The following is a 12,606-nucleotide window of genomic DNA, read 5'->3' on the forward strand; positions in this document are numbered from 1 at the left end:
ATTTAAAACATCGTGTGAAAGTATTTAGAAGTTTTGCCTTATGGTCCGTGGTTGCTTAAATAAGTAAGAAAAAAACCCCGGAAACAATGTTAAATTTAATTTTAAAGCTATGTGAATGTGAATGTGTAAGTGACAAATTATTTATAAAATTACTAATTTAAATTTAAATTTAGCAATAAGGGAATCCTGAAATATAATTTCTCTTTGTGCCCACACACTCGTATTAATGTTTTTTTTGTTTTTTTTACCATTTACAATTATTTTACAATATTTTTTTTCTTCACAGTCTGAGAGAGACATTACCGCGCCCATGTTTTTAATTGACTCCAAAAACCCCACTCATATATTTTTTTCTTTGAGTTTAGATCGAAGCCTAGAGATTGTTTTCCTTAAGTTTAACATGGGCTATAGTTACCAGGTAGTAAAAGTCTGTAGAAAAACAATATTACTGCGGGACTATATACTACAATAATAGTTATAGCATTGTTGAACATAAGATTGTTGATTATCAATGTCAGATTTTGCCAATTTAAAGCCTTTAGATTCTTGCATATTAGATTCCCATAATCCAGGGGTTTGTAAAATCTGAACGCAGGAAGAAAGTTGTAGTTTAGTTTAATTTAATTTCATTTCATGGGGTGGTCAGATTCATTTTATCTAACTGACTGCGGCAGTTCAAATTACAATTTTTTTGTCCCTAATCACAGGGTTGGCGGGTTTTCCCCAGTGCCGGTTTAAACCGTCCTGGGAAAAACCTATTGTCCCCAGTTTTTCCCAGTGGCGGACTGGTTTTAAACTTTTCCTTTCCAAAAAAAGAAAGACAAGGCGCGTTTTATCGTTTCAGACCCTTAGTTTTGTAAAAATTTTTAATTTTACTTTTAGTTTTGGAAAACTGCATCTCTACTATATATGAATGATTAAGATGCGAGCCGCACAGAAAATATTTTTTTAATTATTTTTTAAATTAACTGACAATAAATTTAGTTTAATTTTAAATAACTCTCAATATAGTTAATAGTTATAGGACAAGCCTGGGACATAGGATGTCATATGGCAGATTTTTTTGCCGTAGATGGTTTTGACCAGTTAAAACCGGCCAAAAAGTGGGAAAAACTAGTTTTTCCCACTTTTCCCACTGTCCTGGGAAAAACCTAGTTTTGGACGGGAAAAACCCAACCCTGCCTAATCAAGATATGTATCAAATAACAAGTACCTTTTCTACAAGTTCTTCAAAAGCATCTTGTACTCCATCACGTGTTTTAGCACTAGTTTCAATGAAGAGCATGGAATGCTTTCTAGCGTATCTTAAACCATCTTCTCTACTAACAGCCCTTTCAGACTTAATTCGGTAGAATTAATATATTTGTTGCTCAAATTTTGAAATAAATTTTATTAAGTATGTTATTACTTTGTCTATTTTGTTGCCAACAAGCATTTTAATAATATTTCCATGTGTAGTGAATGTTTCTAATTCATTTAGCCAATGGTCCAATTTTGTAAAAGTTGCTCTATTTGAAACATCATAAACTAAAATAGCACCATGAGCTCCTCTATAATAATTAGGCATTAAAGTTCGGAATCTCTCTGATCCTGCAGTGTCCTGTGCTTGGAATTATTTTTTTGGAGATTTTTAGAACCAATTATTTTAATTAATACCCTACTAATAAGCAACAAACCCATATAGCTAATTTTGCCGTGTTTCCTTCTACACTTAGTTCTTTCACTTTAAAATCAACTCCTAAAATTCAGATGTTTTAATACTAATTTTTTAACTAAATAAATTAAACATGAATGATTTAATGATGTTTTACCAATTGTTGCACTTAAACCAGGATCAAAGACATCATTTGTAAACCTCAACATCAAACTAGGGGTAATAAAATCATAACATTAATCAGTATGACAAGGCATTATTGCTATAAAAAAGAGGGCTAAAATTATGCCTGCCTTGGGTGCATACACAATATTGTTAATGTGATATTAGCATTTTATCTACTGATTATTTTAACATCTGTGTAGCCCTTCCCATGTTCCCACAACCCAACATTGCCTTACATGGGCTTTACACTTGACAACTTAACAGTTAACACCCTAACTATTTTGGGGATGATAAAGCAATTAACTAAGATTTTTTTCCTTATTTATAAGATTATATACTTAGGGGCCCTTAGGGGGTTTCTATCTGCGTAGAAAATTAATTTAAAGCCCTCGCAAAGTTCTCAAAGGGGGGAGGTAAATACAATAAATATTAAAGCCTTGAAAAAATTGCCCAAGGCTTATCATATCATCAACACATTCAAAGAAAAAACCATAGTTACCTTGATTTTCCGACATCACTTTCACCAATTATTAAAATTTTTAGCGTTGTTAATATTTCTTTATCGTCCATTGCACGGCAATGTGAATTTTCCCCTATTAAATATTCGTTTAATTATGATCCCTTTGCTACCGATCTCTACGCCTAAAAACTTTATCTTCTTTTGTTCATATGACGCAATCAAGCTAGTCACGATCACGTGTGTCCAATAACGAGTCGTAATTGGCCAGACTTATATGAGGTCAATTAAAGAGACGAAATTGGCGGGAATCTTCGATGGTGACAAAAGGCACGAGCCTGGTATAAATAACGTTACTTCACTTTAAATATCCAATAAAATAATTTAGTATCAAAGTTTTTGAGGATGGAAGAAGAAAGTGCCTTTGATAAGTGTTTAACGATGCTTAGCAACTATAAAGCTGAAACCAAACGTAAGACTTGACTTCTTAAAAAGTATATGAAATAGTGAACGTCTTCCTTCGTTAAGCCTTGGACTGTCACTAATTCTTGAATCTCAAAGAGTCAAAGTTCACTAGGCCTTTAAGTATTTTTAAAACTTTCATAGGGATGATAGCTGAAGCGAATAAAACCCAAAGTTTAGCGCAAGATATTCTGAAGGACGAGAAAAAATTAGAAAAAATTGTTAAAAGTAAGCCTAATTTGGCAAGCCCGCCCCCCTAAAGGGTTTCACAAGTCCCTGGCGGATTTTCTAAGAACTAAAACCTAGATTGGCAAGCGACTTGTGGTTGTGAAACCCTTTGAAAATATAAATTAAGCATTTAAAAAATCAACTTTTAAATGCAGAAATACACCAACTTGAATCTGTAAAGGAGAAAACAAATGAAAAAGTGAACAAAATCATGAAAATGTACCAGGATTATTTGGGATTTAAACTTTCTCAAACTGATGATGAAGATACCATCATTGTAATTACTCTAACTCAAATATCTCGTATAGATCCTGAAAAGAAATTCCAACTAAAATACAATGTAAAATCCAAAGAAAGTACGAAATTAAAAAAAAAAAAAAAAAAACAACCATTGAAATTTTAATAATTTCTTTTTTCTTACCAAAGTCATTTATTGCCGCCCCAATTTAAAAAATTTGGACCAATTAAAGGCAATATTATCCACAGAAGAAAATCAAGAAAATCAGAATGATCCAGACAATTGGCCTAAATTTTTGGTAACCCTTAGAGAAAGCTGGAAATCTTTAACAGATTAAAATTTTTTTTATTCGGATGGATTTTGAAGAAACTAATACAATTTTAAGTTAATTTTGTTTGTATAATAATTTGAATACTCGGAGAACCAAATTGTATACATAATTAAATAGTTACGCTTAATTAATAAATTTTCAAGTTGACTAGAAATTTCTAACCTATTGATTCTGAATGATTAATCTAGGCCTATAATCATTAATTAAAATACAAGGGGGTTTCAATTATCTAAAATCACAACCCTTTAATGGATAATTTAATTTAAATTAAAGGCACTTAACTAAACTTTAAAAACATCATCATAAACAATTAAAAATATAGAATTTTAATTAAAAATTTAAAATTCTTTTTATCGAAACCACATTGATTGATTTGAATAAAAATGTGCAAATATGAGTTGACAGACAATTAAAGTTTATTTTGATTGATACTTAAATACTGCAAAGGTGAGCAACCAATAGAATTTAGCGTAAGTTGTGAGTAGAAAAAAGGACTGGGTTGAGGTTGAGGTAAATTCACTCCTAAAATTTTGCATTTGTTAAAATGACGTCAACTGCTTCATCAATGAGGCAAGGAATATGTTATTGTATATAAGGCACACATAAATAGGTTTACACCATAAGTTATTAGTTATTACCAAAAAAATGACTCTTCTTAAGGAAAAGAGGTAGTTTGAAGTGATATCATATATTATTATAAAAACAACTAATTTTTAACTAGTAGTTAGTTGCCATCGAAAGTTATATATAAAACCAAGTCATTAGATTAGGTTAGGATAAATATAATTATTTCTTTACAGGGTGTCTTAAATTAATCTTAACTATATCAGCACCCTGAAGCGCTGTTGTTTTATCACGAATTTTATAATTCTTGGACGTAAGTAGCTGGAAAAAATCCAATTTTCCCATTTAATTCGCCGTGCCACCACTCGTCCTCCTTCCGGTACAACGTGATAATGTCCCCTTTTTGTAAAATATTTAATAACTTTAGAATCCATAACGGAATTCATTTATTTAATTCAGTTCCAACAACATCAATGGGTATTTTTTATTTTTGAAAAAATGCAGTGCAGCTGCGCGCGATTTTAAACTATAGGGTGTTTTCGCGAGAGTAAAAAGGGAGAAGAAATAGGGGGCGAAAACCGGTTTTCAGGGGATGTCAACATGGCGTCCTAACGTGGCCAGAGCGGGCAGCCGGCAAGGGGAGAGGAAAGGGGGTAGGTAACTTGACGTCACGCGCAAAGACCCTATATACTACAAAGACAAAGTTCAGGTTACATAACATTATAAAAGAACGGCTTAAACTAAAAATATTAAGAAATAAAATAAACAATCTATTATTACAATATGATAATTAGCATTTAATTAGTCTTAAAAACAATCAAGGACTACTGCGCCGCCATTGCTTTAGTGGCGTCTACCATGCGTAACTCTAAAGGGATTGGTTGAATTCTTACAAGAATAGCCCACTCGATCACGCGCGTAAGTTCGATTTAGCTTATTTCCAGCCCTGTACTCTTACCTCTCAGCCTGTGAGAATTCAACCAATCCCGTAGGAATATTAGGTTCGGTTTAGCAGACGCGACTAAAGCAATGGCGGATGGCGCAGTAGTCCTTGATTGTTTTTAAGACTAATTAAATGCTAATTATCATATTGTAATAAGAGATCATTTATTTATTTTTTAATATTTTTCGTTTTATATTTAGAAAAAGGTCGTTCGTTCTTTTAAGGAATAATGTTAATTGTTACCTGAACTTAACTTTTCCAAGTAAGACTACAATGATCAAAAATGCATCTCAATAAAGCTATAGTACTGTTCAAGGCAATAGGCTTGTTCTAATATATTTTAGCCCCATAGGTCAAAACATTCAGGAATATAGAAATAAAATAGGCACACTCATGCTCATGCCAAAGAGGCAAATAAAAACATAATTTTGATACACTCAAATTTACGTTTTTATACTCACACATGAGCACACGTGAACTTGTCTCGGGTACGTGCGCGCATTTCCACCTAAAAATTGCAGCGAATTGGATTGGAAATTTTTTCATTTTGCAATCTGCGTTATTTAATTAGCCCACCACGCGAACTTTGAACCCTTCCATCCATGGCGAGATTAAAATTAATTAACTTACCGGGATGAATGGATAACTCATCATCCGTGTTTCCTTCAAAGACATAGAGAGCTCGACAACGACCAATGGTATTATTAAGTCCTTCATTAAAGGATCTATTGAGCTGAATTTCTATTTTCCAAGTGGAAAAACGTGAAACAAGTTGTCAAATAAATAAAAATAAGCCTTATGACTTACGTTCTGCAGATAAATTTCGGCGGTGAGTTTGAACATTGACCCAATCGGGAGCATCTGGTTCTGGAGACACTCCACTATCTGGTGTAGTGTTTGTTCTGGCCCATGGAGGTATTTTTAGAATGACTTGAGACATTCCCTTTTTAAAAAGTATTAAAGTTACAAATAGACCTGTAATCAATTAGCCTTATTCCTGATCAGCGCCATCCACCCATAGCGGTGACTTTGAGAACTACTGTAAGCGGCAAGCCAATCAGATGTCACTAAAATCTGGTGACGTCATTTTTGGTAAGACCCGAGAGTGCCAGTCAGTGACGTCACCAGATTTTAGCGACATCTGATTGGCTTGCCGCTTACAGTAGTTCTCAAAGTCGCCGCTATGGGTAGGTGGCGCTGATAAGGAATAAGGCTAATTGTTAGTTACTAATTATTATTTTTCTCTTACTTGTTTGTCCCTTTGTTTGACTATATGAACAGAGAGAGGATGTGTTGGACGTGGACGATTTTCTAAATCGGCGATTGTGCATTGGACTTTGTATTGAAAGACTTCCAAATAATTTTGCAATATCTGAATCTAATAAAGAAATTTTTAAAATGTAGTGCAAAATTCTTTACAAGTGATGAAGCTTAAAGCAAAAGTTCAGTTTACATAACATTATACCTTAATGTTCTCTTATTACCAAATAATTAGCATTTAATTAGTCTTAAAAAACGAGAATTGGTTTAGAGGCGTCTGCTAAACCGAACCTTTTACGCCTACATGATTGGTTGAACTCTCACAGGCGGAGTGAGTAAGGGGCAGGGCTGGAAATAAGCTAAATAAAACCTGTTACGCGCGTGATCGAGTGGGCTATACCTGTAAGAATTCAACCAATCCCTTTAGAGGTACTGTTTCCATACCCACTAAAGCAATGGCGGCGCCCTAGTCCTCGTTTTTAAGAATAATTAAATGATAATTATTTTGTAATAAGAGATCATTTATTTTATTTTTAATGTTTTTCCTTTTATATTTAAGGTATAATGTTATGTTATCAGCCTTTTCCTTTAATTTTGGGTTACATAAACATACTTTATCAATTTCACTATTGATTAGAAGATGGTTTTCTGTATCTGTAAAGTTCTGAGAAGTATTTACACCACGAGACAATGTCCGAACACCTTTTTATAGTTCAAAAGAAATTTAGTTGCAAACCATAGTTAATTAATTAATTTTTTATTCCCTAAACAACCTTGAATTTCTTTGGCATGAAGTTCTAGTCTCTGTTTGGCCATATTTTGATATTTTTCTAGAACTTCCCTTCTTCTTTCTTTCTTCATACTGTTACCCAATTCTTCGGCCTTTTGGGAAGATTAACTTCATTGATTTTTTTGTTCTTCCACAGGGTTCGTACAAAATTTTTGGAATGAAATTCCTAGCTGACTTTTCCAGGTTTTCCCTGACTAAATCCCACACAAATTTCCCTGACCATTTGCAATAACGTACATGGCGAAAGTATATGAAAACCAATCTATATTCACTCAAATAATTTTTGCACGAGTTATTTTTATAAAAATTAGCCAATTAATTCGTTTAAATTTAATTTAAAGTAAATCATAAATAACCTGAGCGAGCGAAGCGAAGCGAGCTCCGCGAATTTGGGGCTTTGCTCAAATCTCAGACAAAAATGTTTCTGATCACCATTATACTTTAAATTTCCCTCCAATATATTTTTCCCTGACATTTCCCTGACTTTTTAGGTCCATTTTAAATTTCCCTGACTTTTTAGGCCCATTTTCAATTTCCCTGACTTTTTAGGCCCATTTTCAATTTCCCTGACTTTTCCAGGTTTTCCAGGTCGTGTACGAACCCTGTTCCAAACATCTTTTTCATTGCAACTTACATAAAAATCTGGCAAAATTTGTTCAGGAGCACTAGGAACTGTTCCTTTGGCATCCATAACAACAATTAAATCACTTTTGCAATCTATGGTAGCTATGGCTTCAGTTAGACGCCCATAGTCCTCAATCATTTTTGGGCCAATTACGCTTATATGATTACAATATTTTTGGACTAAATCTTGCAGAAGAAATAGACGTTCCTCTTCCAATTTTTGAAACTGTTCACTGGCTTTACCTACAGCTACTTCCCAATCAATTCTTGCCCTTTCAGCTTTTAAACAAGATAGAAAATAATCCTGGTCACTTTTATGAAAGTTTTCTTCAGCTTTTCTACGTTTCTGTTCAAGCTAAACAAATTAATATTTAATAAATTAAATTTTCACATCATTATTTTTCTTTTACCCAAACATTAATTAAAATTATCTAAGTACTTTAGTTAACTCTTTATCAGATATAATTTTTTTCTGAGATCGTCCTTCTGAAGTTTGCTCTTGCAATTTTTCATTTTCTTTCGTCGCTACGTAGCTTTGTTTTTTACACCTATGTTCTTCACAACGTTTTTCATGATGTATTCTATGAGCTTTGTCAACAGTTGACTCAATCTAAATAATATATCCCGTATGAACTAAACTACGCTTGTAATTATACATCGATGTTCTTATTAGTTAATTAAATTATTACTGATTTTCTAGATTTGTGTTGACTTTCCACCAAACTTTTAAGTTGTTTAGTTATATCTTCAGTAAAACCAATAGACAAATTCCTATGATTATAATTATAATCAATGGTGGCCTCTATTTTAATTTATTCTTTAAAGGGAGGGTGAAGTAGAAAATCAAGTGATTTTTTATCGATTTTTCTACTAATTATAAGACCAGTCTGCATAGTGAAACATTCAGGAAATACCAACTCCGAAAGAAATACCAACTCCGAATGATTTTAAAATTATTTCAAATTAGGTTCAGATTTTAAGGATAATTTTAAACAAGGACTGCCGACCAATCGCGTAACGCCCTGCCTTTTTGTTAACAAAATTCTCGTGGCACGTTCCATGCCGAATGAAATTTATCGCGAGATTTGATAAAATTCGCGCGCGACGTGATAATCGTGGCGCGAGACACGGAGCGTGCCACGAGAATTTTGTTAACAAAAAGGCAGGGCGTTACGCGATTGGTCGGAGGTGCTTATTTAAAATTATCCTTAAAATCTGAACCTAATTTGAATTTTAAAATCATTCGGAGTCTGTATTTCCTGAATGTTTCACTATGCAGACTGGTCTTATGATTGATAGAAGAATCGATAAAAAATCACTTGATTTTCTACTTCACCCTCCCTTTAATTTCATACTTATGAAGTTCAGCTTCATTTTCAAGAGCAACTGCAGCAACTTGCCAAACATAAGCAGTTGCTCCTAAAATTTCTTTTGAAGATTTTTGAAGTTTGGTTGCTAATTTTTGCAAACCTTTAGAATAAGTGAGCTCTAATTCCGCTCTGTTGAAATTATATAGTTTACCATAAGTTAATATTTGAAAGAGATCGAAAGTTTCAATGGAACAAAATTAACCTTTCCTGAATTATAGAATAAACTTCCTTGGAAAATTCGCCACCTTGTTTAATGTATTTACGTAACTCTTCAAACCCCTGTGCGCCCTACATTAAACTTAACCCATTAACACAGTTTAAATTTTAAAGAAATAATAAAAATTAAATTACATACAGTAAAATGATCTCGGAAACTATCGATCCCATTAGCCATATCGACTTTTCACTCATAAATTACTTAGGATTAAGTTGATTTCGATGTATTATAAATCTCTTTTGAATTCTTAAAAGGTCACCGTGGTCACAACACAAAGGTCATAATGTAATTCTTATGGCCAAGGCTTACAGTGTTTACATTTATATTATGATCTCATTCATGATTCAACAAATCGACATATGCTTAGGAATTTCACACTAAATCCAAGTTATATTTCTTTTTTTTTAAAAATATAACTCTTATATTTATTAAAAGTCAAAAATTTTAGAAAAAAAAAGAAAATAAATGGGCGCACCAGTTTCACATACGTTGCGATGATTGACCCTTGACCCTAGAGGAGAGGAGACAAATTTTTAAAGGGCCGAGTGTTAATGATACACGTGGGTGTACAAACTCGTGTTCAACTTCATCATTCGTTAATACTTAAATTTAGACATTATCCTAGTAACTAAAACTTGAAACTAATTATCTACGCCTTAAAGAGTTATCATGGGTAAAGCTAGCCGCGCTAAATGGAGAAAAAAACTAATGACGGATGATGGTAAGCCTTGGCTAATGAATGAAACTGAAACTAAAATATTGCATTTACGCGTATGGTCCTTTAATTTAAACACGGTACCAAAGTTAATTTTAATTAAACAGGAAGGAAACTACCAGAAAAAGTTAAAACTGATCCTAAGCTTCTAGACAAATTAATAAAAAAGGCAGAGGAACATGTAGAAACATTTGAATATGAATTAGCCAAAAAATGTTATGAAGAAGCTCTTTCTGAGGATCCTAACAATGTGGGCGTTTTGGAATCATACGCGGGGGTATTATTAGAGTTGGGAGATATAGATGATGCTGAAAAGGTGTGAATTCTGATACTTAAAACTAAGGAAAAGAATTGAAAAATTAAATTTTTCAGACATTATTGAGAGCTACAACTATCACTCCCAATGAGGGCCACGGAAAATATTTCTCCCTTGCTCAGATATACAGCGGAGCTCAATCAATTGAATATTATAACAAGGGGATAGAAATTATTAAAGAACTTGTGAAAGAAGATAATGAAACGGGAAATATAGGGGCTGCCTCCAATACTGTAAAGAATTAAAAAAATAGAGGTTTTCTGCGGAAACTAAAACTCTAATTTCACATTAGGATCTGGCTAGCAAAAAACTAGATATGTCAAACGCATTTTGTTCAATGGCAGAAATTTATATGACAGATTGCTGGTAAAACTTAGTGTATATAACATATTTTGGCCACCAACCAACCATCCAAGAATTTTGTACTATAGTGATGATGAAGATGCCGAGGAAAAATGCAAATTATATATTCAAGAGGCTATAGATAGTTCACCTACAAATCCAGAGGCCTTACAATGTTTAGCAAATTATCAACTAATAAAGGGCAACTTTGATGTTAGTTTTATAGAGAATGATAGAGTAATAACAAAGAATGATAGAAAATGTTCATTAATTCAGGAAGCCAAAGAGAGTATGGAGAAAAGTTTAAATTTGTGGCTACCGAAGTATCAAGAGGCTAGGGAAAACAGAGAATCTACTGAAGACGTTTTAGTAATTAATTTATACTAATTAATAATTATTAAGTTCTCTTAAAGGGAGGGTGAAGTAGAAAATCAAGTGATTTTTTTATCGATTCTTCTACCAATTTTAAGACCAGTCTGCATAGTGAAACATTCAGGAAATACAGACTCCGAATGATTTTAAAATTCAAATTAGGTTCAGATTTTAAGGATAATTTTCAAGAAGGTCCTCCGACCAATCGCGTAACGCCCTGCCTTTTTGTTAACAAAATTCTCGTGGCACGTTCCGTGTCTTGCGCCACGATTGTCACGTCGCGCGCCTAATTTTATCAAATCTGGTGATAAATTTCATTCAACATGGAGCGTGCCACGAGAATTTTGTTAAATGGAAGGCAGGGCGTTACGCGATTGGTCGGAGGTCCTTCTATAAAATTATCCTTAAAATCTGAACCTAATTTGAATTTTAAAATCATTCGGAATTGGTATTTCCTGAATGTTTCACTATGCAGACTGGTCTTATAATTAATAGAAGAATCGTTAAAAAATCACTTGATTTTCTACTTCACCCTCCCTTTAAAGATTGTTTAATTACATCTTTCTCTGTAGGATTGTCCTCTCAGTTTTGATTCAAGAATATCAACCAGTAAAATGTTAATAGAACTTGAAATGTTCAATGTATGAATGCTGAAGTGATTTCTAGTTTTAATTGTTTAACTATTGTATTGTTAATTAATTATAATTAAATAATTTCAGGAAGCTACAGATATCCTTGATGGTTTATTAGACGAAAATGATGAAGTAGTAGATGTTTGGTATCTATTAGGCTGGCTTAATTTCTTAAGAGGAAAAGATTTCTATGGGAATGCGAGATATTATTTGAATCAAACAAAAGAAGTTTGTTGTTCTCGTTGTTGTTAATTGTTTAGAGGGGACTTTAAATATAATTAAAGTTGTGATTAATTATATTTAACTTTTCAGGTGTCGAAGAAGTTAGGAGATGAAGATAGAGAACAATTAGATCATGTAGAAGATTTATTAATTGAAATTGGTCCTGAAGATGAAAGTGAAGATGGGGAAGATGAAAGTTTTATCAATTCTGATGAATGGGAGACTGAAGATGAAATGGAACAATAAATTATTAAGAAATTGTGTTCACTTTTTTTTTTTTTTTTACTAAGAAGAATTGAATGTTTGAAACTTTGAATAAATTTTAAATTAATTACTGATTGACTACATCCTTAATTAATTAATATCATTAATAAGATTTTTTTATACAAAAGTTGTTGCCAAAGAATGGCAAAAGAAAAAATATACAAATCAGCAATAACCTTTCCCCCAAAAAAAACATTCAAACCCTCAGCCTAATTAATTAATTATCTAGCCTTAAAAAAATAAAATTATAATTTAAAATTTAATTTAGCTATCCAAATTAATAAATGCAGTTCAGTTTTCCTTAAAGGGAGGGTGAAGTAGAAAATCAAGTGATTTTTTATCGATTCTTCTACTAAATATAAGACCAGTTTGCATAGTGAAACATTCAGAAAATACCAACTCCGAATGATTTTAAAATTATTTCAAATTAGGTTCAGATT

General features: G+C 32.6%; 4 protein-coding genes across 7 annotated transcripts; 2 read left to right on the plus strand and 2 right to left on the minus strand.

The window, feature by feature from the left end:
- Positions 1–78: 78 nt before the first annotated feature.
- LOC149661580 (ras-related protein Rab-18-B-like) lies at positions 79–2,475 on the minus strand. The gene is made up of 6 exons (XM_089843189.1): positions 2,319–2,475; positions 1,812–1,867; positions 1,677–1,738; positions 1,409–1,600; positions 1,214–1,339; positions 79–585 (listed from the first exon to the last, which is right to left on the minus strand). Exons 1-6 carry the CDS (start codon positions 2,387–2,389, stop codon positions 457–459), a joined length of 636 nt encoding a protein of 211 aa, XP_089699315.1. The 5' UTR covers positions 2,390–2,475; the 3' UTR covers positions 79–456.
- Positions 2,476–2,584: 109 nt separating this feature from the next.
- On the plus strand, positions 2,585–3,689 carry LOC149661581 (uncharacterized). 2 transcript variants are annotated; one of them, XM_089843192.1, is made up of 4 exons: positions 2,585–2,748; positions 2,883–2,966; positions 3,122–3,306; positions 3,393–3,689. In XM_089843192.1, the coding sequence occupies exons 1-4, from the start codon at positions 2,682–2,684 to the stop codon at positions 3,414–3,416; spliced, it is 360 nt and encodes a 119-aa protein (XP_089699318.1). In that variant the 5' UTR covers positions 2,585–2,681; the 3' UTR covers positions 3,417–3,689. The 2 variants fall into 2 exon arrangements, with proteins under 2 accessions (XP_089699318.1, XP_089699317.1); XM_089843191.1 differs by having other exon boundaries at positions 2,589–2,748; positions 3,122–3,322.
- On the minus strand, positions 3,531–9,812 carry LOC149661582 (nostrin-like). 3 transcript variants are annotated; one of them, XM_089843154.1, is made up of 14 exons: positions 9,613–9,810; positions 9,442–9,549; positions 9,289–9,374; positions 9,072–9,215; positions 8,406–8,487; positions 8,156–8,326; positions 7,727–8,071; positions 7,076–7,184; positions 6,916–7,004; positions 6,292–6,420; positions 5,850–5,985; positions 5,673–5,783; positions 5,504–5,550; positions 3,531–4,498 (listed from the first exon to the last, which is right to left on the minus strand). In XM_089843154.1, the coding sequence occupies exons 2-14, from the start codon at positions 9,478–9,480 to the stop codon at positions 4,445–4,447; spliced, it is 1,542 nt and encodes a 513-aa protein (XP_089699280.1). In that variant the 5' UTR covers positions 9,481–9,549; positions 9,613–9,810; the 3' UTR covers positions 3,531–4,444. The 3 variants fall into 3 exon arrangements, with proteins under 3 accessions (XP_089699280.1, XP_089699279.1, XP_089699281.1); XM_089843153.1 differs by having other exon boundaries at positions 9,442–9,810; XM_089843155.1 differs by lacking the exon at positions 5,504–5,550 and having other exon boundaries at positions 9,442–9,812.
- Positions 9,813–9,885: 73 nt separating this feature from the next.
- LOC149661583 (uncharacterized) lies at positions 9,886–12,240 on the plus strand. Its single transcript, XM_089843171.1, has 9 exons — positions 9,886–10,024; positions 10,126–10,334; positions 10,391–10,567; positions 10,627–10,700; positions 10,766–10,889; positions 10,953–11,045; positions 11,621–11,689; positions 11,768–11,908; positions 11,993–12,240. Exons 1-9 carry the CDS (start codon positions 9,973–9,975, stop codon positions 12,146–12,148), a joined length of 1,095 nt encoding a protein of 364 aa, XP_089699297.1. The 5' UTR covers positions 9,886–9,972; the 3' UTR covers positions 12,149–12,240.
- Positions 12,241–12,606: the final 366 nt, after the last annotated feature.

This window comes from Phalangium opilio, unplaced genomic scaffold (genome assembly GCF_054372755.1).
Source record: "Phalangium opilio isolate 3A_F unplaced genomic scaffold, DU_Popi_V2 ptg000070l_1, whole genome shotgun sequence".
Classification (NCBI taxonomy): Eukaryota; Metazoa; Arthropoda; class Arachnida; order Opiliones; family Phalangiidae; genus Phalangium; species Phalangium opilio.